The sequence below is a fragment of the Nyctereutes procyonoides genome, unplaced genomic scaffold, assembly GCF_905146905.1.
Source record: "Nyctereutes procyonoides isolate TBG_1078 unplaced genomic scaffold, NYPRO_anot_genome, whole genome shotgun sequence".
NCBI classification, from domain to species: domain Eukaryota; kingdom Metazoa; phylum Chordata; class Mammalia; order Carnivora; family Canidae; genus Nyctereutes; species Nyctereutes procyonoides.
Window position 1 is genome coordinate 24831600 of NW_026575139.1, and position 24821 is coordinate 24856420.

General features: G+C 52.3%; 1 protein-coding gene across 1 annotated transcript in view; it reads left to right on the top strand.

Annotated features, from left to right (window-relative positions):
* The first annotated feature begins 242 nt into the window (after positions 1 to 242).
* LTBP2 (latent transforming growth factor beta binding protein 2) overlaps positions 243 to 24821 on the top strand; it is a 100163-nt gene continuing 75584 nt past the window's right edge. Inside the window, exons 1-3 of the mRNA XM_055304567.1 lie at positions 243 to 1020; positions 7922 to 7992; positions 23106 to 23355. Of these exons, the coding sequence (XP_055160542.1) occupies positions 527 to 1020; positions 7922 to 7992; positions 23106 to 23355 (815 nt within the window). The 5' untranslated portion in view covers positions 243 to 526. The remainder of the gene's footprint in view (positions 1021 to 7921; positions 7993 to 23105; positions 23356 to 24821) is intronic.

Genomic DNA, 24821 nt, shown 5'->3' on the forward strand with positions numbered 1-24821 from the left:
GGGTCCGCAGTTCGAGCTTGAGCAGGACGAGAGAAAGGGGACCAGGGGCCCCTGTCCCGGCAGGCGCCGTCTCCCCTGCCAGCCGTCGGGGCGGCCCGGCGCTGCCCCCAGCTCCTCACGGGTTAACCCCCCTCGCCGCCCGCTCGCTTCCCGGTGCCAAAGTGGGTGTTGCTGGAATTCCTCTCTCCCTCTCCCGTAATGAGGGGGCTGAGCTGTCCCTCCGAGGAGGGGGCACGGTGTAGATAAAAGAGACGAAAAACAGGGGGAGGTTTCCAAAAATAAAAGCGTCCGACTCCCCTTCGGAGGGCTGCAGAGACGGGGAGACGGCGCGAAGGTGCTGCGGCGGTGCGCGCCTGGCTGGAGAGGAGCGGACCCAGCTCGGGGCGCGCAGCCCTCGCCCCGGGAAGGCTGGCTCGGAGCCCCTAGACCCCGAGGAGCCCGCCGCCGCCGGGGGAGCGCAGCGCAGCCGCCGCAAGCCCCCGGGGCAGTTCCCCCCGCTCGCCGCTCCCCAGTGGCCCCCGGCGCCATGAGGCCCCCGACCACCCACCGCTGCCCCGGGCGCGCCCCGCGGAACCCCTGTGGGAGCCTCCTGGCCCTCACCCTGGCTCTCTTCGTGGGCATGGGCCATGCTCAGAGGGACCCGGTGGGAAGATACGAGCTGGCTGGCAGGGACGCGAATCGGCTGCGCCGCCCCGGGGGCAGTCACCCCGCAGCGTCTGCAGCCAAGGTGTACAGTCTGTTCCGAGAGCAGGACGCGCCAGTGCCGGGCTTGCCGCCCACGGAGCGGGCCCAGCCGGGCTGGGGGAGCCCCCGGAGGCCCGCCGACGCGCTGGCCAGGAGGCCGCCCCGCGCGCAGCAGCCGCGGCGAGCCCAGCCACCTGCGCAGACCTGGAGGAGCAGCCCCGCGGGCCAGCAGCAGTCCGCAGCCCGCGCGCGGGTCGCCCCGGCTCTCCCGCGCCTCGGAACCCTCCAGCGGCCCGGGGCTGCGCCCCCAACCCCGCCGCGAGGGCGGCTGACGGGGTGAGCACTGCAGAGGGAAGCGTGGGGTCGGGGGGAGCGAGGGCGGGTTTCCATGTGCTCATTAGAGGAGCGATGCGCAGGCGAGAGGAGAGGGCCCCCGGCTCGTGCCCTTGGTCCCCCTCCCCGACCCCCCGGCCTCAGGACTGCAAGGGAAAGCCCCGGGGTCCCCAGGCTCAGGCTCGGAGATCTGACCGATTTCCGGAGAGTTGAGGGCAGAGAGAAACACTGTCGTCACGCTTTCGGACCGGCTCGCTGAGACCTGACGTTAAATCCTTTCCCAAGGCGCCCGTGCATTCCCTGGCCTCCGCTAACCGCTAACGGTGCGGCAGACCCGCAGCGCGGCGGGCATCCGAGGGGAGCCCCGAGGGGGCAGCGGGGTGGGCGTCCCAGGCGCCTGAGGCCCCAGAGCGGTTGAGCGCGCCCAGAGCGCAGGTAGGCGGAGGACGTCGGGGCTCCCGAGCGCCAAGGCAGATGCATCTCCGGGAACGGGGCTGGCGGCGAAGCTCCAGCTTGGCTACAAGTGTCTGAGCTGGGACGCAGGTCGGCCTGGGCCCGCGCGTGGCGGGACGTGGGAGGGGGCGTGCGCTCCAGGGCACTTCGGGCGGGAAGCCTGCCTGCGCTGGGGCCGCGGCACAGTGGGTACGCGGGAGAGGGGGTCTGTGCGTGCTCCTGTGCAGCTCGGTGTCCGCGCGACGCGCTCAACCTGCAGGGCTGTCTCACCCAACCCTGCGATTTGCTTTTTTCCCCCTCATCCCGGCACCCCTGCCGCCCGCTGGGGGCGCCCTCGCAGCGTCGGGAGGCTCCCGGGCAACCCCATCCCCAGGGGCACTTTTCCTTGCGGGAGTTTGCCAGGTGTCTCCAGAATGGCGGGCACGGGAGCCCCGGGCAGTGCGGGGCTGGAGGAGGGCAGGATCGGAGAGGCTGGGAAGGGCTCTGGCAGCCCCTTATGGCCTGGGCCCAATTCCCCAGTTGAGTTGAGTCCCAGTGGGCAGCAAGGACACTTGCACCCGCAGATCTACACTGGAGGACCGCACGCCTCGCGGCCTTCCACTCCAGGTTTTCCTGGGCTGTTGAACTCTTTCTGTTTCAGCAGGATTGCCTCCCTTCATTCAGATCTCTGCTCAGACAGGTCGGCTCTGACTACTCCTGCCCCACCCTCTCTCCCTTCACGTGCTTTACCTGTTTCTGCATTTTGGGTCTGGTCTCCCTGCCCACACTAATGTCAATTCTAGGAAATCAGAGGCTTTGTTTTATTACTACGTTACTGGTGCCTAGAACAGTGCCTGCCTACAGTAGATGATCCTTAAGTATCTGTTGAATGAGCAAATGAACTCCCTGCCGCCCCAGGAAGGCCCAGCTTAAAGCAGGCAGAGAGTAGACCCATGCACTGCCAAGTCCCTTACACACAGGATCAGTCAGCAAGTGTTAATGGAGCACCAGCCACGTGTCAGCTTTTTTCCTTTCCTGACGTGTGCAAGTGAATACATGCTTCTTAAGAGTAAGTGTGCAGAGCCTGAGACAGGGGATGAGGGCTCGAAAACAAAGGCATTGTTCCTGCCGGGAATGCAACTCACTTAAAATAGAGTTGGAGAGATGAACAGATATGTGCCAGTGAATGTGCTTACTAGTAACGGAAGCTTCATATTAAGCATAAAGGAGTGGGGGGACAATTATGGCTGAGGAGCTCAGAGGAGCCCGAGTCCCTGGGGCTTGATGGGCAGTATGCGGAGAAGCAGAGGGGAGGTGGCAGGAGTGGGGCCCAGAGGTGTAGCACTGCCCAAGGATGAGGGCTTTTCACTGTTGCCACTGGCCTGGGGGCAGGATGACACCCTGGTGCAGGGAAGCCATAGGAGTGAGGCTGGAGGCATAGGTTGGGCCAGATCATGGAGGAGCTTATATCATTGGCATTTAGGTGGAAGTTGGGGGAAGGTAAAATAGTGGAGGTTGAGAGTGGAAGTTGTGAAATGAGGCAGGGATATACAAAGCAGATTGTCACCAAAATAAAGCTGGTATATGTGCACAGGTGTGTAAGGATATGGGCTGGGGGCTACCCATAGGCACCTGTCATACACAGGTGCACACATGGAATCACATGCTGGGGTTGGCTCCTCCCCCAGATTCTTTGCTGCAGCTTTGATGAAGGGTGGGTTCCTCTGGCCGTGCACCCAACCACTCCAAGTCAGCTGAGTAGCAATCTTGTCCATCTGCTTCCTCTCCGCAGGCCCATTCTGGCTAATGGCTTCTGGCCAGGCTGACCTCTCTGGCAATTGCCTAGTGGGTTCCTCAGGGCCAAAGACCAAGTGCCACCTGCTGGTGAAGCTTGGAACTGCATTACTACTACGGGGGATTCTTCATTCATTCAACAAATACTTGAAAAGCCTCCTGTATGCCAGGCACTCGTGCTGGACCTTGGAGATACCGCAGAGGCCAACACAGCCCGTGTCCTCACACAACGTGCATGTAGTGGGGATTTATTTGCACACAAGATATATTAACCATGTGCCAGGCACAGTGCTAGTGTGTGGGAACATCGTAACCACAGCAGACACAGATCCTGCACTAATGGAATTTATGGTCAATAGGGGACTTTTTAAGCCATGGTTTCACAATATTCAGTGTTTCTTGAAATAGCCTCATAGGCTAATACTTTCATAAAATTTTTCCTTGATCTTTTCCCTCTTGTTCTATTATTTTTCTTTAAATTTACACACTGTTAAAATAGCATGATTTTGTATTTTATCTGTCAAAGTATTTTATATCATAAGGGTTTGTACAAACATACAAAAAGGTATTGGAAATAATATAACTAACGAACATTCAGATTTTTCAGACCTTAATATTTGGGCATATTTTGCTTTTGATATTTTTAGTTGAAAACTCCCCTAAAAATGTGTCTCTCTCTCCCCAGAATTAACCACTACCCTGGATTTACTCATGATTCCAATGTATGTTTTTGCACTGTTACTACAGATGCATGCCTCCATAAAATACACAATATTGTTTTGCATATTTTAAACTCAGATAAGTGATACCATACTGTATCAGCTTCCAACAGTTTGCTTTCTCCCCTCCTCCTTAGATTTTTGAGTTTAGCCATGTTAATATAATCAGCCCATGTTTATTCATTTTAACTGTGGTATATTATGCCATTGTCTGAATATGCCACAGTTTGTCCACTTTCCTGTTTTTGAACATTTAGATGACTTACTTTTTTTTTTTTTTTGCTATTGCAAACAGTACTGGCTCATTTTTCCACAAATAAATTCATTTTTCAAGGACACTTTGTATCACTATCATAGTTGAAAATAGTACCACTTGTCATAAAAAGAAGGTAATTGTAGGAAAATTGAAATGAAAAGAAAATGTTCTCAAATTCTATTCAGACACCACTATCTTAGGAAGCTCAACCCTCTGGTGTGTTATTCCTATTGAAAAGAGAGACTAGCAAGTGTTGGGGGAAGGACCTGGCATGGAGACCCAACCTCAGATTTTTTTTTTTTTAACTGATCTAATCAGGCTAGAAAGGTAACTGAAAAGCGGATAACTTTCTCACCACATGAGTCGCATTGTTGAATGCTATGGTTGTGGAAACCTAAAACTTCCTTTCCTAACCTGGGTGTGGCTCATCCATTATTTGGGAAACAGTGGATTAAGTGAAACAAAGAAGTATTAAATGTATATCACGTGTCAGGCATCGTGTTAGACCCAAAGAAGGATAAGAAAGAATTCTCAATATAGTCAAGATGGGGCCACATAAGACCAATGACCTGAGACAATCAGTACTAAATGATTGCAGTGGATGGGGAATGGGGAAGGCTGAGCATATATCAGGGGAGGTTTACACCAAGGCGGTAACATCTGATCTGGGAGTCTTGGAGTATGCAAAGGATTTCAACTGGCAAAGAGAGGAAAGGATTTCAATTGGCAAAGAGAGGAAAGGCAGAGAGCAGTTTAAGCAAAGCATCAAAATGGGACCCTATGTGGTGCCATTGCAAGACTACAAATTTTATAGCGTTGGAGGAAGGTTGTGGAAGGTCATGGAGACAGAGGACAGGTGATGGGGACAGTTAGACTGCACGGGCAGGTGGGGGCCTGGCCAGCTTCATAGAGGCCAACAGAGAGTTGTGGAAGATTTTTAATGAAGGGCCAGTATGATCACATTGGTCTTAGGTGGACCAGCAGCTGTTCCAGGCTGTTAGCCAGATGTGCCAAGGTTTGGACCACGATGCTGGATCCTGAGCTGATGTTTGCTGAGAGATGTCACCTGGAAGGTTGGGCTCCTCTGATCTCATGGTGGTACCTTCCAAGAAGTCAGAAGCATTGAGTCATATATATCTCAGCTAGTCAGACTTAGCTGCTCTCTCTAGTTAGCTAGAGCCTGCTGATGGTCATCTCCCACTTCCCTGGGCAGATTAGAATCTGCCCAAGATTCTAATAGGGGCCTAGAACAAACTCTCAGAGTTCTCTCCACCTTGGGTACCTGAATCTCTTGAGTGCTCCCTCCAGCCCCAGCCTGGCTGCTCCTTCCTGGCAGCCTTTGACTCTGACCAGGCCTCACTATGTTCCCGAGAGCCCTGAGACTCTGCCACCATAGGGCAGTGGGGCAGGGCTCACTGCCGCTTCCTATAGTTAGCTGTCCTGAGGGCATCTGGGGTGACAGCTGGTTTAGGAGGCCTCCTGAGGCTGGGATCCATGCCATGACCTCCCAGCCGAGAGGGCCCCTCAGTCTGTTCTATCTGGGCACAAACAGACCCTAGTTCTTAGAAAACTCTCAGGGCATGCATGCAGTCTGATTCCTTTTGAAGACCTCATAGGCCTATAACAGGACTCGTCAGTACCCCCAAGGGCTTGTAAGCCCACCCCTTCCACTGGCGTGTACCCTCAGAAAGCCTGGGTATGAGGCTCAGAAGCCAGTGACTTGGGTCCTGATGAGAGCTAGGAAGCTGCAGAAGGCAGCCGTCCAGAGAAGCTTCGAGGTGGCCAGGATGGCACAGCTTTTGGCTGGGAGGACATTCTGGGAGCTCCCTGGGAGGCAGCTCCCCGCAACTTTGGGCCACGGAACTAAAAATGAGCTTCGGCTTTTCCAAGCTGCAGGAATTTATTTTGAATGTTTTGTCAGGCTCCAGAAACCACACAAGCTTTGGGGTCCACTCAAATGTCAAATGAACTAGTAAACAAGACCAGATGCTCACTCTGCTGTCCACAGAGGTTACAGGAAGGGCCCCCTTCTCTGTCCTGCACTTTGCTCCTCCGGCTCATATTTTGCTGCCCCACTTGCCCTGTTTCAGTGAGTGCTCAAGTAGACAATCTCTGATGGTAATAATGGGATCCACAAAAAGCTAGGGTCAGGCCCAGGCCCTGGCCCTCAGAAGGCCCTTCTCCAGACTTCTAAAGAAGTTATCCAGGTCCAGAGATTTGGGGCTTTAGATGGAGAGTCGAGGCTGGTGAAAGCTGCTGGTGCTACAGGGGCCTCACCACATACCTGTGAGTGAAGTCTGGGTGAATTGGGTGAGTACCCCAGCAGTTACTACAGACCAGCATCTCCTGTGGGGGCCCTCAGTGCAGGCACCAAGGAGTAGCTGGGGAAGGACTAGCCCCCATAAAGTAAGTTCCCTGCCCAAACAGAAGGAGTGTGTGCACTATGCAGAGGCAGCTTAACCCAAGTCCCCAGTTTCATCTTCTTAGCAGCTCATCACCTCAAGCCTCTCTTTTTTTAAAATTTAGAATTATTAAGGATTTTTAAAACTTAAATTCAATTAGCTAACATATAGTACCTTATTAGTTTCAGTTGTAGAGATCAGTAATTCATCAGTTGCATATCATGCCTGGGGCTCATCCTATCACATGCCCTCCTTAATTACTCCATTCCCCCCGCCCAGCAACCCCCAGTTTGTTTCCCAGAGTTAAGAGTCTCTCATGGTTTTTCTCTCTCTCTGATGACTTCCCCTTCAGTTTTCCCTCCCTTCCCTATGATCCTCTGCGCTGTTTCTTATATTCCACATATGAGTAAAACCATGTGATCATTGTCTTTCTCTAATTGGCCTACTTTGCTCAGCATAATACCCTCTGGTTCCATCCACATCAGTGTAAATGGTAAGTATTCATCCTTTCTGACAGCTGAGTAATATTCCATTGTGTGTATTTATATCTCACATCTTCTTTATCCATTCATCTGTCAATGGACATCTTGGCTCTTTGCATAATTTGGTTAAGCCCCTCTTAAATAGAAATTCTCACCCCAAGTCTCTCTGTCTCCGCCTGCACCACACACCAGCTTGCCCAAGGGCCAAGGCTCCTGCAGTGTGCATTTGCTGGCAGGTGATGCATATCTTAAGGCTGTTTTATGTGTGTTTTCTAGCTTCCCTTAGAGAGCCAGCTTTTGTTGGGCCAAGGACCATGGGTGCTTATTTTTTGGTGAGAGGCAGTGTAGGGTTGGACCATGACTTAGAGGTGGGCAAACTCAGGTTTGAATCTGGCTTTGGCACTTGCTCATTGCTGAGCCTCGACAAGTCACTGAAACTCTCTGAACTTAACGTTTTTCTCATTTATATGATCACTGTCATTAATTGTCCCAGGGAGGGCCTTCTTTGTGTTAGATATTCTGTCTCTCATTCAATCATGAGAATAACCCAATTAGGAATTATTACCTCATCATACTGATGCAGAGAGAAGTTTCCCAAGATCACTCAGAGAATGACAGTCAGGACTCAAGATTAGATCTACGGGATCATAATGTGCTTGCCCCTGGGCCACATGGACTCCCTAGAGAAGGAGGACGGTCTGGCCAGTCCGGCAGGGTTCCCCTGGGCTCTGCCTGTAGAGGGTGGGACCCTCAAAGGAGCTCTGGAAATTGTACCACTCTGAGTACCCTTGTGTTGACCCCATTTTGCTGACCCCACAGGAGGAATGTCTGCGGGGGACAGTGCTGCCCAGGATGGACAACAGCAAACAGCACCAACCACTGTATCAAACGTGAGTGCCTCTGCCCATCCACCCTTCTCACCCTCTCTCCTTTGAGGTTGGCCAGGCCCAGGGACTCAGGGACCTGGAGCAGAGGTGTCTTCCCCAGTCTGCCTCTCCAGAATGGAGGTAACAGGTAGTGGATAGGAGAGGGTTTCAAAAAGGCCTCCAGCTGAAAACAACTCTCAAATAAAAGTCCCCACTCATGTTTTCAAAGCTTCCTGCATTCCCCTCCTGCTGCCCAACCATGTCGGTGTCCCACTTGCCCAGTCCATAGGGTCCCTTGGGTGCCCACACACACCTGTAGTCTGCAGAACATGCCTGGCTCCAGAACCTCTGCATCGCACATTGCTAGGGGCACCATTCACATTGTGTGCTGTGGGATTGCACCTCTGCCTTGGCCGCTGGCCCCGCTGGTCCTGGCCTCTGTCAGGCATCCTGCCAGGATGAGGCTATCAGAGGAGGCTCTGATCCCATGTCTGGAGCAGTCTTCCTTTAGACCACTCTGAAGCTGGCAGCCTGGCCCAGGCGAGAGAAAAGAGAGAGTAGTCATCTTAGTTATGTGGAAACCAAGGAGCAGGAGACAGGAAGAGCCAGGGCCTCCATGCCCAAGCCTCCACTCACGGGGCAGATGCAGTGACAACAACAGCCAATGCCTATGCAGCACTCATTTTATGCAAAGTCCACTTTACATGGCCTATGGGGCAGGGAGTACCACTATCCATTTGGCAAAGAAGGAAACTGAGGCACAGATAGGTCACATGGCCTGGAAATGGTAGGATTTGAACCCAGGTCATCTGACTCCAGGATCCCTCTTCTTTTTTTAAAAAAAGATTTTATTTATTTATTCATGAGAGACACAGAGAGAGAGGCAGAGACACAGGCAGAGAGAGAAGCAGGCTCCATGCAGGGAGCCCGATGTAGGACTTGTCCCAGGACCCCAGGATCATGCCCTGGGCCAAAGGCAGGTACCAAACCGCTGAGCCACCCAGGTGTCCCCAGGGTCCCTCTTCTTAATCACTATACCCTGCTGCCAGATCTCTTACCTTATCTTTCCGGGGCTCACTTTCTACACCTGTGACCTAGGAATGGTTACTCCTACCATTACCACTACTACCATTACTGCTACTACTAGTAGTTGACAGCTGAGCATTTGCTCTGTGCCCACCACTGTGCTAAGCTCTTCATGTACATCATCAAGCCTCTCAGTAATCCTACAGAGTGGGTATTTAGTAATCATTCCCACTTACAGACAAGGAAGCTGTGTCTTGGGTTGATTAGGAAACATGGCCAAGTTAACAGTACTCTAAGCCCTGGAGCTGGGGCTGGATCAGGCATTTTTATTTCTGAATCCCATACTCTTCCCTGTGAGGGTTTGTTCGCTCCCAACCCTGGGTGAGCCAGGGCCTTCTAGAATTTGGAATCCTCACAGGTGAAAAGAGATATTGGCTCTTTCTCCTTCACACTCCAGGGCTCCCCTCCTGAGCCCTCGTCAGCTCCCTAGACCTTTATGGCTGGCCCAGGAGCCCCGCCTGACCGCCCCTGCTGCTACCTTCTGCCGGGCTATGAAGACTCCTGCCTGGCTGTGAGGACTGGTCTCACCAGAACCCCTTCCTGCCCAACGACAAGCCCCAGGCCCTAGCCAATGTGAGGGTTTCACAGCTAATGGTCTGGATATATGACGAAACCTGTGGTGCTCCCAACCCTGATGGACGCCCTCAGCTCTGATTCTGACACCTCCTGCAATGGGGATGAGATGGGGACAAGATGGGGATGCTTCTGTTTCTGTGGAGATGGAGATGCTGACTCACCAAGCTCTTGGTTCTGCTTCAAACCCCATGGCCCTGACCCTCTCCCATGCCTGACGGTGAAACTAAAGCAGAATCTTGGGTCTCTCTAAGGGTCTCCAAGGTAGAAAAACCAAAACCCTAAACCCAGAAACATACAGCAAAGCAGATCTTTCCCCCTGAAAATTCTTTCCTTTTCAGGGAGCCTGGATTAGTTGGGCTCTCAGAGGACAGGCCCTCTGTGGCTGGTGGCAGAGATGAGGGAAAGACACTTACCTTCAAAATGATAAAGATGAAGACAGTGTGCCTCGAGTGGCTTGCTTACGGTCACAAACTCACTGGAGGGGGATCAAAGACTCAAAATCAACAGTTCTCCTGGGCAGAGAAGCCAGGCTTGTGGGTAGCCAAGTGGTTTCGTGCTCAGAGAAGCCCTGAAGTTGGGAGCTGGAGCCTGGGCCCTGGTATATTTTTGAAGCCCAGCAGGCAATTCCAGCCAGCGCTAAAGAGCAGAGCTACTGAGCAGAGTTTGGTCAGTCATAGGAAGATCTGCTTTGGGGGCCCTATCTCAAATCTGGGTGTTCCCACGACTCCTCTGGGGTCTAATTTAAAGCACAGATTTGGATTCAGCAGGTCTGGGGTGGGACAGGAGAGTCCGAGTTTCTAACAAGCCCTCAGAGGTGGCTGCTGCTGCTGGTTCAGGGACCACACTTTGAGTAGCCTTGGGGCACTCTGGAGGCCTGGGGACGGAATGGGGGTTGGAGATGGGGAGGAGGGTGGTATGTTTCAGTGAACTTGGCAGAGAGGGTGGCTGAGATTTGAATTGAAGCTGGACCACGGTGGGCTTCAGAGGGGGTGGGCTCCTCACCAGCTGCAGGGCTCTGGGCAAGGACCTGGCTCCCGGCCCTCGGGCCCTGGGGCCCTGGAGGTTCTTGATTTCCTAACTCATCATTCATGGTTCTCCCCATGTTAGTCTCTGCCAAACTGAGGTTTTGACACTGGAAACTCAAGGTTGGGTGAATCTGCATACTGTCAGAACCAACGTGTGTGTGTGTGTGTGTGTGTGTGTGTGTGTACCCTTGTGCCCCAGCCTGGGGATGCTCCAGGGTGCTCTGTGTGTTGTGTGTGTGTGTGTACCCCCATGCCCCAGCCTGGGAATGCTCCAGTGTGCTGCCAAATCCCACTCCAGCCTGGGAGTCCTCAGCCCCCGTATTTCTCTCCCGGTCCTCTTGCCCTGCTTTTCCCCGGGTCATCCCCCCCCCCTACCCTGGCACGCAGGCTGGCAGCTCTCCCGGAGGAATTGCCAGTGGGCATTAGCCTTCCCCACTTGATGTTGGCTTGGCCACTGAAGGGCTGTGTGCTAATTAGCTGGGCCTGATGCTGTTTGCTTGTTGCTATTTTGCTGCTAAAGAGCCTAACAAGAACCACGTGGACAGTGGGGTGTTGGCTGTGGAGAATGTGGGGCTCTTGGCTCCACACCCTGTCAGCTGGCTCTCCTGCCTCCCCCCCCCCCCCCCGTCCATGGTTAGTATCTTCCTTCCCCCTCCCTACAGCTGCCCTCCTGGCTGGAGCCAAGAGTGCCAACACTCGGAGAATGCTCGGGACTCTTTCCTAGCACTTTCACACATGTGGGGTGTCTCCTTGGCCAGGAGGAGAGAGGGGTTGACAAGGAGGGGTGTGTGACCTACCCCCACAGCCAAGAATGAAGTCTAGTGCTAGAACCATGGGGAGACTCAGTTGGCCTCGTAGTATCTGCCAGAAATCTGTGGGTCCGACCCACTGCTCATGGGCATGGAGGGACAGCCCTTGCCCCCCTGCCCTTCAGGCCACCCCTCAGCCCCCTCTTGCCACCTCTCACAGAATCCTGGGTTGCTGGGACCTACTAGTCTGTCTGCTCGGCAGGCCCCTTCGTCCCTGTCCAGTCCTTGGACCTCTGGGAGCCACCCGAGTGGTCATTGGTGGAGCCCCAACTCCTCACTCCACCCTGGCAAGGTCAGACGTTGGGCTCTCTTCCCTTCCTCTGGTCTTAGTATCTGCCCTCCCTTCTGTGGCCTTGCCAGCTCTGCCACAGGATTTATGTGTTTATATATTTGTGGAGGCAGCTGCTGGGGGCCTGCCTGAGGTCCTTCCTGAGGAGGAGCGCTGGAGAGTGTGGGCTGACTGGATCCTGTTTATAGTTAGGGCTTTTGGAAGACTGTCCAGCTTTCCCAGACTGGCTCGCCCCCATTGTCACCCCAACACACACACACAAGCTTTGGGGACTTCTGAAGGCTCACACTGGGGAAGAAGGTTTGAAGAATTCTTTGAATTCTCCTTTTATTTTAGCACAGAGGCCTAGAGGCTGAGATTATTCTGGGCAGGGCAGAGGGTGTCCCGTGGCTGTAGAGGAGGGGGTAGGTGGGTTCCCCCACCGTAACCACCACCAAACACATACTTGAGGTTAATAGCATGTGTTTGGTGGGGATCCCTGGGTGGCTCAGCAGTTTAGTGCCTGCCTTTGGCCCAGGGTGTGCTCCTAGAGTCCCGAGATCGAGTCCCGCATCGGGCTCCCTGCATGGAGCCTGCTTCTCCCTCTGCCTGTGTCTCTGCCTCTCTCTCTCTCTCTCTCTCTGTGTCTCTCATGAATAAATGGATAACATATTTTAAAAAAAGCATATGTTTGGGATTCTGGTAAATCCAAGGAGTTGTGGATCTGAATTCCAGCTCTGTGTATTCAGGCAAGAGACTGTTCCTCTTCTACCATAGAGCCTCATCCATAAAATGGGTATAACGATCTCTATAGTGTTATTTTTGAGGATTAATAATAATAACACTTTAGCTATTACCATGGTCTGGTACTATTCAAGACTTTATATTGTTAATTTTTTATCCTCATGATTCCATAAGCTAGATTTGATCTTTCTCCCCCTTTACAAATGAGGTTAACTCTTTATCCAAGTCATGCATCCAGGAATCAGCAGAGCCTGGATAAGAATCCAGGTAGCCTGGCTCTGGAGTACAGGGCTCGTGCTCCAGATAAATGGGCAAGTCTGAATAGAGAACCTGGCACATGGTAAATTTAGCCATCATTTTAATCCACACCCTGGAGATTATGCTGACTTACCTGGGTTTACAGGCAAGCTCCACCACTTAGCCATATGGCTGTGGGCAGGGTGCTTACTATGCTCTCTGTGCCTCAGTTTCCTCCCCTGTGAAATGTGCCTAATACTAGTCTCTACATCACAGAGTTGTAAGAGACAAATGAGATAACTCCAGTTAAATGTTTAGTTCAAGAGCTGGCCTGTTCTCTGTGCTCCATACATGTTTGGCCTTGATGCTGAGGGAAGGGACAGTCGTGGCAAGTGCTCATTGGACACAAGGAAAAGCTCAGTAAGCATGTACTGAATAGTACAGGGCCTATCCCAGGACTGTGCTGAGAAGTCCCCGTCTGCTGCCTCACTTCTCTCAGCTCTTCCAGAAAACTCCGGAGATCCTGGTGTGTGACTTGGCATCTGTTCCTCCCTTCTTGGTCCAGAGCCTCTGAGTGTATGGTGGCTTTTATTCTGGTCCACATCTCAGTGCAATGAGGACCCTATTCCCCCTAACACACCCTTAATGTGGCCTTACTCATCCCATCTCTGTAATGACTTCATCCCACAGGGCAAAACTATGGCCAGGTGGGTAAGAGCCCCAATCTGGAGCCAGACTCCTTGGGTTCAAACCCTTCCTCCATCACTTAGTAGCATGGTGATCTCAGGCAAGCTGCTCAACTGCTCTTAGCCTCAGTTTCTCCATATGCCAAATGGAGATAAGAATAGCACCCCTTGTGGTTATAGGAATAAAGAGAAATGATTACATGTAAAGAAGTTAGCCCAGGGACTCATAATGGTAAATGCTGAGCAAATGTTAGAGAGAAGTATCACGGCAGGGGTGGGATTTTCACTGACTGGTTAGGAACTGCCAGGAGCCAGGGTCTGGAGGCTCTGTGTGGCTTGTCCATGGAAGAACCATCTTATGAGAGTCTTATGAGACTCATCTTATGAGTAGTTGGCAGGGAGTGGAGAAGAGCAAGGTGAGAGGTAGTTAAGGAGAATAATCACATGACCTCAGTGGAGACCCAACTAACATGAAGGGTACAGTCCTAGTAAGAGACCGTCATCTCTCTCCCCACCATGTATGGGTACCTGAGATTCTCCTGGTGAACAGGCTATGTCCCCAAGGCTCTTTATTCAAATAAGTATTTAGGAGATGTTCTTACCCAGGGGATCCTGAAGCCAGGTGCTGTGTCCTGTTGATACCAGGAGAGTGCCTACTTAACACAGGTTTGGTGAAGGGCTGAGTAGGTGCAGGATCACATGGGTGGCCTAACAATTTCCTTCCTCCATCCCCTCCTCACCTCCTTGGCTGGCATCTCCTCTTCTACCCAACATCTTAATGTTGGGCTTCCCCCAAGCCTTTCTGCAGATCTTCCAAATCTCCCACACAAAGAGGGGGACAGTGGGAGCCAAGTCAAGCATTAGTTGTCCCCTATCACTGAGCATTCGTAGGCACTGTTAACTGTCAATTAACACACAACAATATTAATAACAGCCACACTCTGTGCCAGGGACCACACTAAACATGTCAGCCCCCACCCCCCTCATCCTTGGTGAGTGGTCATGGTGTGATTCTCTACTGTGCGCCCGCCCCCTGCTGTGTCCCTAGCTGCTGATGGTCCTCTACCCAATGACTAAACATAGGTTTCCCAGGACTGAGTCCTGGGTCCTCTTCTTTCTTGCCATGCCACACCTGGAATGATCTAAAGTATTTCCATGGATAGAAGCATTGTCTCTGGGCTAACAACACCCAGATTAATATATATCTTCAGCCAGACTTCTCCTCTGACCTCCAGACTCCTTCATCCTGATTCCTACTCAATGTCTGCTCTTGATGTTCCCCAGACATCCCCACCCAAAACTTGTCTAAAGTTTCCCTCCCTCTATGCCAGCTCGCCTGCCCAGGTGTTACCCACCCTATTAAAAGGCATCCCTGGGCAGCCCGGGTGGCTCAGTGGTTTAGCGCTGCCTTCAGCCCAGGGTGTGATCCTGGAGACCTGGGATCAAGTCCCACATTGTGCTCCCTGCATGGAGCCTGCTTCTTCTGCCTGTGTCTCTGCCTCTTTCTCTCTCTCTCTCTCTCTCTCTCTCTCTCTCTCTCTCTCTGTGTGTGTGTGTGTGTGTGTGTGTGTGTGTCTTCCATGAATAAATAAATAAAATCTTAAAAAAAAAAAGGCATCCCCATCTACCTGAATGCTCGAGTCAGACATCTGGGGGCCATCCGGGACACCTTCCTCACCGGGATCTTCCTCTTTGTTTCACCTTCCTAAATCTCCTAGGAGTCTGCTCCCTGCTTCTCCGGCTGCCTCTCTAGTCCAAGGCTCCAGTATGAGCTCCTGGGTGATAGCTATAGCCCGCTGCCTGCTCTCCCCACTCTCGGGTTCTTTCTCCATACATCATATCATAACATATCTCTGCTCTCTCCTGCCCACCCAGCCTCATCTCCCAGATCCCCCTTACCCACCCAATCCAGCCTGGGGTTCTGGAATACGCTGCCTCCAGGCTCTGGCACAAGCTACTCTGTTTGCTTTCCCTCCTCTCTTTATGCGGCCGGCTCTTTGTCATCTTTCCCATCTCTGTTTCAAGCTCCCCCCTCAGAGGAGCACCCTCAGCCACTCCTTCAGGGCTTCCCCACACCAGCCTTGTTATTCTGGATTCTAGCCCCTTGATTTTTCTTCCTCCACAACTCATATCTCAATTTCGGTGCTTCTACTTATTTGTTTGCTTGCTCTGTGACCATCTTTCTAAGTTGGAAGCTCCATGAAGAAAAGGACAGTGTCTGTCTTGCTTATTATCCTAGGTAAAGAGTAAATGGTGGACGCATGATGGTTTTCTAGATGACACTGAGGCTCACAGAGGTAAAGAGACTTGCCCAAAATCACAAAGAATTTAAACACAGGACTCTCTGGCTGCAAGGTTGTTTTCTCTTCCCATGCTCTGTCCTGGCCTCGGTTGAGTTGTGAAGTGGGAGTGGTGTATTCCCCCTCTCCTGACCTTCCCAGGGCCTGCGCAGGGACCTGGGGTTGCCGCAGAAGGGGCTTGGTGGCTTTGTGTCTGCCACAGAACTGTCTTCCATGCCCTAGAGCTGCTCCCCTAGAAAAGGCTAGTGCCTGGGCTCATCCCTGATGGAGGCTGTCCCGGGACCCCATCCCATCCTTCTCTCATCTCTAGAGGCCCCTCTGGCACCGAGGCCTCCAAAGCCCTGCCTCTTCCCAGACAAGGCCCCCCGGGCTGTGGGGATAGCCGGAGAACTCTTCTGCTTTCGGGCAGGAGTTGGAGACACACCCAGGCCTCAGCCGTGGGCCATAAGCCCTGCCCCATGGTCTCCCTCCTCATGCCTGCTGGAGCCGGTGGGAATTGGGACTGCTCTGTGCCCTTGGCCTCCGGCCTCTCTGGCCCCCTGACTGGCCCAGTGTTGTGGCATTTGTTAATGCAATTAGCAGGGCGGTCCATGCTCAGGGGCTGGGGGCCAAGGTCTGACTCACACCCCCTTCCTCCCCTCTGGCCGCCAAACGGTAGAGGCCCACTTGGCCTGCCAGACGGCGTCTGCAGAGAGTGCACGAGGGGCCAAGAAACGGCATCTTTCTCTCATTAGAGGCTTTTATGTGAACACAACTGCTATTTTGGAGCTGGGTGCTTGGCTGGCCCCTGAGCCCCGGTGCCGTTTCCAGCCGTCCTGAGCTGCAGGCCCAGCACAGCTGTGGCAGGAGCAGGGCAAGTCCTTGAGGACCTGACTTTTCCCACAGCCAGCGGGGGGCTCAGAGACGAGGTTGGGAGGTTGGGGCCCGGAGACACAGACCCTGGGCAGAGCCCGCATCTGGAGGGGACGGGTCCCCGGGTGGATTCTGAAGACACGTGTGTGGAGACCAGACAGGGATTTCCTTGGCCTCAGGGATCTCTGACATCGGGGTTCCTTTCTGTGGAAACCAAAGGTCAAGGCTTAGAGAAACTGCTCAAGGCATAAGTAGACACCTCGCCCCCTGTACAAGAATTTCAGGGCAAACCAAAACCGCTGGGTAGAGGCCTAAGGTAGGGTGCACAAGGCAAAGGCTGAGGTAAATACTGAGGATGGGTAGGAGACTGTCCTGTCTACCAAGGCCTCTGGGTGTGGAAAGGCATAGGGCCCCGTCCCCAGGGAGGGATTGGTAACTCAGTGGGTAGATTCTTGGTGTCCCACTGACATAGATTTTAGGAAAGATGGAGATTTAATCTAGGTAAGAGCTGAGTTTCAGGTGTGGGGATGGTCAGAGAGTCTGATCTGGAGCTAAAGTTCATCTTCCAGGCAAGAGGGGATGGTACTAGAGGCCTTAGAGCAAGGCACAAGGTTACAGGACCCATCATGAAGTCAGTGCTCATCTCATAGGTCATAGATGGAGGGGGAAGGTGTCTCGGGGCGCCCCCCTGGAGAAAGAGCCGGTGACACCTGAAAAGGAGGCCTGCCTCTGCACTGCAGGGCTTGGTCCATCCCTTTAACCAGGGCCTGTACTGACTGTTGCCTTTCCCTGGGAGAAGAGTTGTGGAAGAGAAGTCCAGAAGCCATCTTGCCTCTGCCACTAGGCGATATATGGCGGTTTTTCTTTAAGCTTTGTGGTGCAATCCAATAGAATTTTCTGTGATGTTGGAAATGTTCTGTATCTTGTTGTTCAACATGGTAGCCATGAGCCACATGTGGCTACAAGCACTGGAAATGTGCCGACTGTGAGAAACTGAATTTCACATTTTGTTTGATTTAATTTCATTTATTTATTTTTTTAAAGATTTTATGTATTTATTCATGGGAGACACACAGAGAGAGGCAGAGACATAAGCAGAGGAATCCCGATGCAGGACTCAATCCCAGGACCCCGGGGTCACAACCTGAGCCAAAGGCAAACGCTCAACCGCTGAGCCACCAGGCACCCCTCAATTTCATTTTAAATAGCTGCCTATAGCTTGTGGCTGCAGCATCAGACTATTGTGCACAGCACAGCCTTAGAGAGTGCAATGAGATAACTGAGGCACCAGCCCAATGTCACACGGCAGGGATGTGCCTGAGCTCGGGTCAAACCAGCCTCATGTTCTTTCTGCTACCAAGTAGCTGATCACAGAGGCTCTGAGCGGGTGGTAGGAGCAGGCCACACGGTGAGAGCTATTTCCAGAATCCCTCTGGGCCTGCCCGTTCTGAGTTTGGTCTCCTCCCAGAGGCAGGGGTTTGTGTGGAAAATCTGAGCAAATCTCTGCTTGGCCGTTTGGAGCTGAGGGAAGGTAGAAGGGGCATAGCCAGAAGGTAGGGGGTTGGAGGGAATGATGCCTTCTATTGCTTACTTTCAAAGCAATTTAGAAAATTTTCTTTTTATTCCCCTCTCTTTTGGCATCCTGCTAACTGCACAGAGCTGAACTCCCAAGGCTGAAACTTTCCACATGTCCAATCCTCAGTGAGGAAGAGAGTGCCAGAAGAGTGTGGAAAAGCAAGGGTTCAGGAGAAGCCTAAATTATGAATGGCTAAGGACTGGCATTGGCGAGGGAGCACAGGAAGGCTGACACGGCCTCGCTTGCTGTTGTCTGAGGATATGGCCCCTGGCCGGGGGAGGGGTGTGTGCAGGTGTGCCCTCCATGGCTCAGCATGGACATGGGGCATCCTGCTCAACAACCCTTTACCCATCATCAATCAATGAATCCTCATAAAGCCATATAATACCCCATTCTGGGCTGATTTCTCAAGTATAGGGCATGATCTCTGTTCTCGAGAGAAAATGGGAGAGATGGGGCTCTAAGAACAAAACATGGAGACTTCCCAGCCGACCAGGGCTGAGAGTTTTCTCTCTTAAAATTCTCACAGTGCTGCAAGGAACTGCCTCTCCCAGGGACCCCCAGCATTTCCTCTTTTGCTTTATGCAACAGCCCCTGCCATTGGCCATTTTGATTCAGATGGTTTCCTCTCTGAAACTTCAATTCTGAAATCTGGGCCCGTTTGACAGGAATATCTTGCTTCAGTCTCCTTTCAACCAGAGGACACATGACCACTACCACTATGGTCAAAGGGTCCCAAACTTTTGGATTTCATGTACCAGTAAAATATCCCCAAACACCACAGTACAGTAGGCAAAGTACAGTAGGCAGCTTTTCATTTTGCCAAGTGAGGATGTTTAGAAATACAAACTACCATTTTCCAGCACTTCTAATTTAAAAACATCAAAAAAAAAAGGTAGAAAAGACACTTTTTAAATGGGAAATATAGCATTACAAAAAAAACAGGAAACTATTTTCTTTATTTTATGGCAGACCAGTAAAAACCGTCATAAGAATGTACCCTTTGACAGATAGACAGTAGGAACCACCACTTTGAGCCATTTGGGGATGACTTTTTGGGGTAGCGCAGACTGAAGAGAGGAGTTTATGCTCCAATCCCACAATGCAAACACTTGGCTCAGGACAAAAGCATGACCGCTTTAGTGAGGATGTCAAGTGGTTCCCTGTACAACAGCTCAAGATAGGATGCAGATGGAGTCAATGAGAGCTGGCTCAAAACCTCTGAAAACCTGACGCTTGTTGGAGGATCTTCCTTGGCACATCTGGCCTCTGCGCAATTTCATAAATGGTTGATCCAGAAAGGTTATCTTCCCAAGCAGATTTTTTCCATCAGCAGATCTGGCTGGTTTAGAAGCCTTTTAGAACTTTCATTTACCATGGTATTACATACATATGTAAATACTATTTTTATGATTTCCCCCAAATACCCATTTTCCATCAGCTGTTCATTGTACCAACCAAAGTTTGCCAACCCTGGTCTGAGAGACTAGGAGTCATGCAGTGTTCATGGGAAACCATTCAGGCCTTCCCTCTTTACTTCCTCCCAAGACTAAAGCAGGGCCAAGACCTGCCCTGGGCTAACCTGCTTTCCCAGTGTTCATTGGCCAATGGTTTGCCTACCAGGCTAGTCTCTGGTGGTGGTGATGGGGCCCGGTGGATGGTCAGGTGAGGGCCAAGTTGGCTTGGGCATATGGAGTGGCAGCCAGGCAGAAGGCTCAAATCCTGCCATTGTGGCACTTTGTGTTTGGGGAAGCGCTCAAGGGGACAATTCTCTGACATGGTCTGTTTATCTGGAGAACTGGGCCCTGCCAGGAAGTGATGCCAAGGCACTGAGGAAAATGCTCTGGCATCAGGATCCAGATCATGTTTAGAATCCTGAAGTGAGACCTGTTATTTCCCCTACTCTCCTCTGAAGAGTCAGATGGCACATGATCGACATGATGCCCAATCAACTCATCCTTGGTGTCTTTGATCAGCATCACCTCCTTCAGGAAGCCTACCCTGACTTTCCTTTCTCCTTGCCTCAGCCTGGGTTAGAGGCACTGGCTGACACTTATCACATGACCTATGTCCTGGCTTCCCTGTGAGATAATATACTTTTTAAAAGAGGGGTCTTCTCCTACAGGCCTCATACCTAGTGAATGTTCTGTGAATGCTCACTGAATGAATGCATGAGTTGGTAAACATGGTCCATCATCATCTAAGATTTCCTGTGTGGGCTTTGGAGAGGGATGGGATCCTGCAGTCTCTACCACCTGCAAAGGTACATTGGGTGGCTGACTTGAAGCCAACAGATCCCTTTGTTTCATCATCAGCTCCAAGTCAAGGTTCAGAAATGGTAGGGAGGAAGGACCATACCAGCCCTGCTGGGAGGCAGCGGGGAGCAAAGACCCTGGGCTTTGCAGTCAAACAGACCTGGATTCGAATCCTAGATCCACCACTGACTGGCTGGGTGACCTCAGGCAAGTTTCTAACCTCTCTGAGCTTGAGGCATTGTTTGTAAAATGAGAATCGTAACCACACTTGCTACAGAGGATTGTCATGAGGGTTAAATGAGGTAGTAACGCGAAGTACAGTGCCTGCATAGTATAAGCACTCCATAGAGAGTAGCTGCCATAAAAAAAATAAATAGCAGTGCTGGTGTCATTGTTAGGCATATACCGGGAGCTAAGGATGCAAAGAGGTGCAAGGGGCAGTTGCAGGGGCTGATCATAGTAACTGGGGAATTAGCCACATAGTGGAAAACCCATCACTGACTGCGGCACTTGGGGCTTACCCAGTGAGTGCAGGTCCTCATTGCTCAGAGGAGGGCACACTGCTGGAGGAGGTCATCAGGGATGGGCAGGAGGACTTGAAGGGATAGGACGACTTAGGTAAGTGGAGAGGAATGAGAAAGAGTGCCGGGGAGGGGACACAGTGCGCACACAGGCAGAGAGAAGAGAGCCACACCCACAGGCTAGTCTGGCTGCAGTAGGTTGACTTAGAGGGATTTATTGTTAGAGGGAGATCAGACAAGGGAGGTGTTCAGTGCTAGTCTATGCACTTGAATCCTGGAGGCACCCAGGAGCCAGTGAGTGTCTCCAAGAAGGAGGTGGCATAGACCAAGTGGAATTTTGGAGAGATTTCTTCAGACTGGCCCCTGATTTGGACTCCAGGCCTGTTCTCAGAGGGGAAAGTACAGCTCAGGAAATCCCAGGCTCTGGTCCGTGTAGCGGTGCCTGGGATTTTAAAAATGCACTTAGAATAACTGAGGCCCACGAGGGTCTGGATGATCTGCCTCTGTTTCCCTGGCCTTGCATGCTTCCCCCTGTCATCAGACCCCAGCCCCCCTGGGCCTCTGGTAACTCCTCGAACATGCCATGTTCCCTCCAGCCCCCAGAGATTTGCACGTGCCCATCCCTCTGCCTGGAAGGCTCTGCCCAGACCTTCACCTGTCCTCCTCCTTTGTACCAGTTGGACCCTGCTTTTCAGAGAGGCCTGTCCTCCCCATCTAACGTCAAGGGTGAGCCACTGCATCACCTTCTTTAATTGTCTTCACAGCCTGAGATACTGCCTGGAAGCAACTTGATTCTATTTCTTATTTTCTTTTGGTCTCCCCCACTGGACTGCAAGCTCCATGTGGGGCAAAGACATCATCCGCAGTGCCTAGTACACAGTAGGGGCTCGGCAAATGTTTGTTAAACAAATGAGTGACAGCTGGAGGGGACTTTGGGTTTAGAGGGTCCAGGATGACCCTGACCATGCTTTCCTGGGTTCCTCCTTATACCCCAGAGGAGGTCCTGGGTTGGGGGGGCCAGGGACCTGCACCCAGTGTATGCCTCTGCATGTGACTCTCTCTCCCATGGCTGCTCATCACTGGAGGAGGCTCCAGATTTTGCAGGGTGAGGAAGGGCAGCGAAAAGTCACAGCTCTGGTGGCCCGTGGCTGCTGCATAGCACCAGCTTGGAGGAAGGTGCCCAGTTCCAACTGCATCTTGCCCCCAGGCTGATCCCAGAGTCTACCACATACTCAGGAAGGTGGGAGCTTGAGAGCAGATGCTCTCCAAAGAGGAAGAAGAGGAGGGACTGTCAAGGCTGAAGATGACTTTGAGAGACCTCGAGAATGTCCCCAAGCTCCTCAGCCTGCCCTCAAATGATTCATGAAGAAATCAGAGCTCAGTGAGATCAAGACCATGCAGCTCACAGAAGACAGAAAAACCCCAACAACTCAGCCCCTACCCCCTGACTTTCAGGCTGGGTTTGCACTTCTCCCATGAAAGAAACTCTTTCTTTCTTTCTTTCTTTCTTTCTTTCTTTCTTTCTTTCTTTCTTTCTTCCTTCCTTCCTTCCTTCCTTCCTTCCTTCCTTCCTTCCTTCCTGAGAATCTACTCTGTGACAGTCTCTATTCCAAGTTCTAGGGTGGCAGGAGAGAAGAAAACAAAATGCCTCCCCCCCTGGGACTTTCAGGCTCGGAGGAGAGGCAGACAGCTAAAAGTGAGCACAGGCATGCAATACAATGTCAGGTGTCCTGCTGAGAGTGCTGCACACCTTTGGTCATTCAGTCCCTGATTGGCTATTCGGAGATGACAGGGTAACCTCACCTGAGGACCTGAGGGTTGAGGGGACAAGCAGCACATGGGCCCAGGGAGCTTTCTTTCTTTCTTTTTTTTTTTTTTTAAGATTTTTATTTTTATTTATTCATGAGAGACACACAGAGAGAGGCAGAGACATAGGCAGAGGGAGAAGCAGGCTCCCTGCAGTGAGCCTGATGTGGAACTTGATCCCAGGACCCTAAGATAACGACCTGAGCTGAAGGCAGACACTCAACCACTGAGCCACCCAGGGGCACCCCCAGGGAGCTTTCTGAAGCCAGAGTCAGGCTTCCTGCTTGAGTGGGGGAGTCCAAGCAGCACAAAGCAGTGGCCCTCCTGGCAGGAAGGTGTCAGGGCCACCCCCCACCCCTGCCCACCCTCCTCTCATCCCTCTCCATGTCTCTCCAGCTGTGTGCCAGCCACCCTGCCAGAACAGGGGATCCTGCAGCCGGCCCCAGCTCTGCGTGTGCCGCTCTGGCTTCCGTGGAGCCCATTGTGAGGAGGTCATTCCTGAGGAGGAATTCGACCCCCAGAACTCAAGGCCAGCACCCCGACGCTCAGCTGAGGGATCACCCAACCTGCGAAGGAGTAGTGCAGCCAGAGAAAGCACCACGACCCCCAGAACACGGTCCCTGGCATCACAGCTGCCACTGGTCAGGTAAGTCCCCTCCTTAATAGGACCTTGGGTTCAGGGGCACAGTCTGCCTCTATAGGGGCTTCTTCCTTAGGACCATTTGGTGAAGACCATGGTGGAGAAGATCAGAATTATCCTTCTTCCTCTCTGCTCTCCTCCCCTTTCTCTGCCCTGAACAGAGGGGCAGTGAGCAGGAAATGAGTGTTGGGGTTAGCACAGGCTTTGCCAGGCTGGGGTAGCCAGGGAAGGTGGGAAGTGGAGTCTCTACCCTCCAGGTCCTAGGAGAAAGCTGAGGAGGGTATAAACCTGGCCCCTCTAGTTTTGAATCCTTCGAGGCCACTTTTCGGCTGGGTGGCCTCGGACAAGTTATTCACCTCTCTGATTTCGCACAGGGAGGTGGGGACAATGATGATAATCACAAGCTTGGAATTGTAGGGTTAAGTTAGTTAATAGAAAGAAAGTGCTTAGAACAGTGGCTGGCACATAGTAAGCTCTTTATAAACGTTTTCCTCCCCCACCTCTGCCTGCGGTCCATGCAGAAAGGACCCCTCTGTCCGAAGAATCCCTTCAGTTCGCTCACTGCCCAGCAGTTAATGTCTCTCCTTGAAGAGAGTAGAAGAAGCATGTTGGGGGAGGGTGTAGAATAAAGTGCGGGCGAGGGGAATGTGCATGGGCAGGATTCCCTGGCCTGCTTGCCAGCCAACCTGGCTAGACTTTTTCTAGCTCTGGACAGGAAATCTGAACTTTGTAAACTGGTCCATTTCTAGGGGGCTGTGTTTTCCTTTTGGTTTTTCAGGCTAGTTTTTCCATTCGCTTCCTACTTAAGATGTTCTTTCTGAAATGTTGCAACCTTGTCTTGCTGAACTAAGGGGAAAAAGGATTTGTCCTCTGGGAGGCCAGGAGAACCAGGGAGAGGAGGCTGGCCTCAAGATCAGGACCCCAGCCAGAAAGCTCAAGGAGAGAAGGGAAAGGAGCCTGAGACTATCCCACAACTCTGAAGCAAGGGGCCACCAGGGTCTGAGGAAGGTGGGGTCCCAGAGTACCTAACACCGAAGCAGGTTGTTTGCAAGGGTAGCCAGAAGCACAAGGAGGAGAAGGATGAACTCTGGTTGAGGTCTAGGGAGATCCAAATCAAAACCAGAAGAACCAAACCCTTTGGCCAAGGCCTTGGAATGCTGAGGCAGAGAGAGGGGCAGAGCTCAAGGCTAGGTAGACAACTCGGGGGGCAGGGTGGATGGCCTGGGATTGGCTGTGAGCAGGTGGGCAGGGTCTGAGCCTTGTTACGATTGGTCCCAGCTGTTGGTCCAGGTGGCTGGGCCTGATGTGAAGGCCCCTGGAAGAACACCAGAGGTACCAGCTCCAGAGTCAGGCCAGGGCACGATGGGAGCAGAGTGCTTCCAGCCTGACATTCCTCTGCAAACGCTCTTTGGCTTGTAGGATTCATGCATTTTAGAATGCATGGAGCCCCCATGTGTGCACACAAGTGAGTA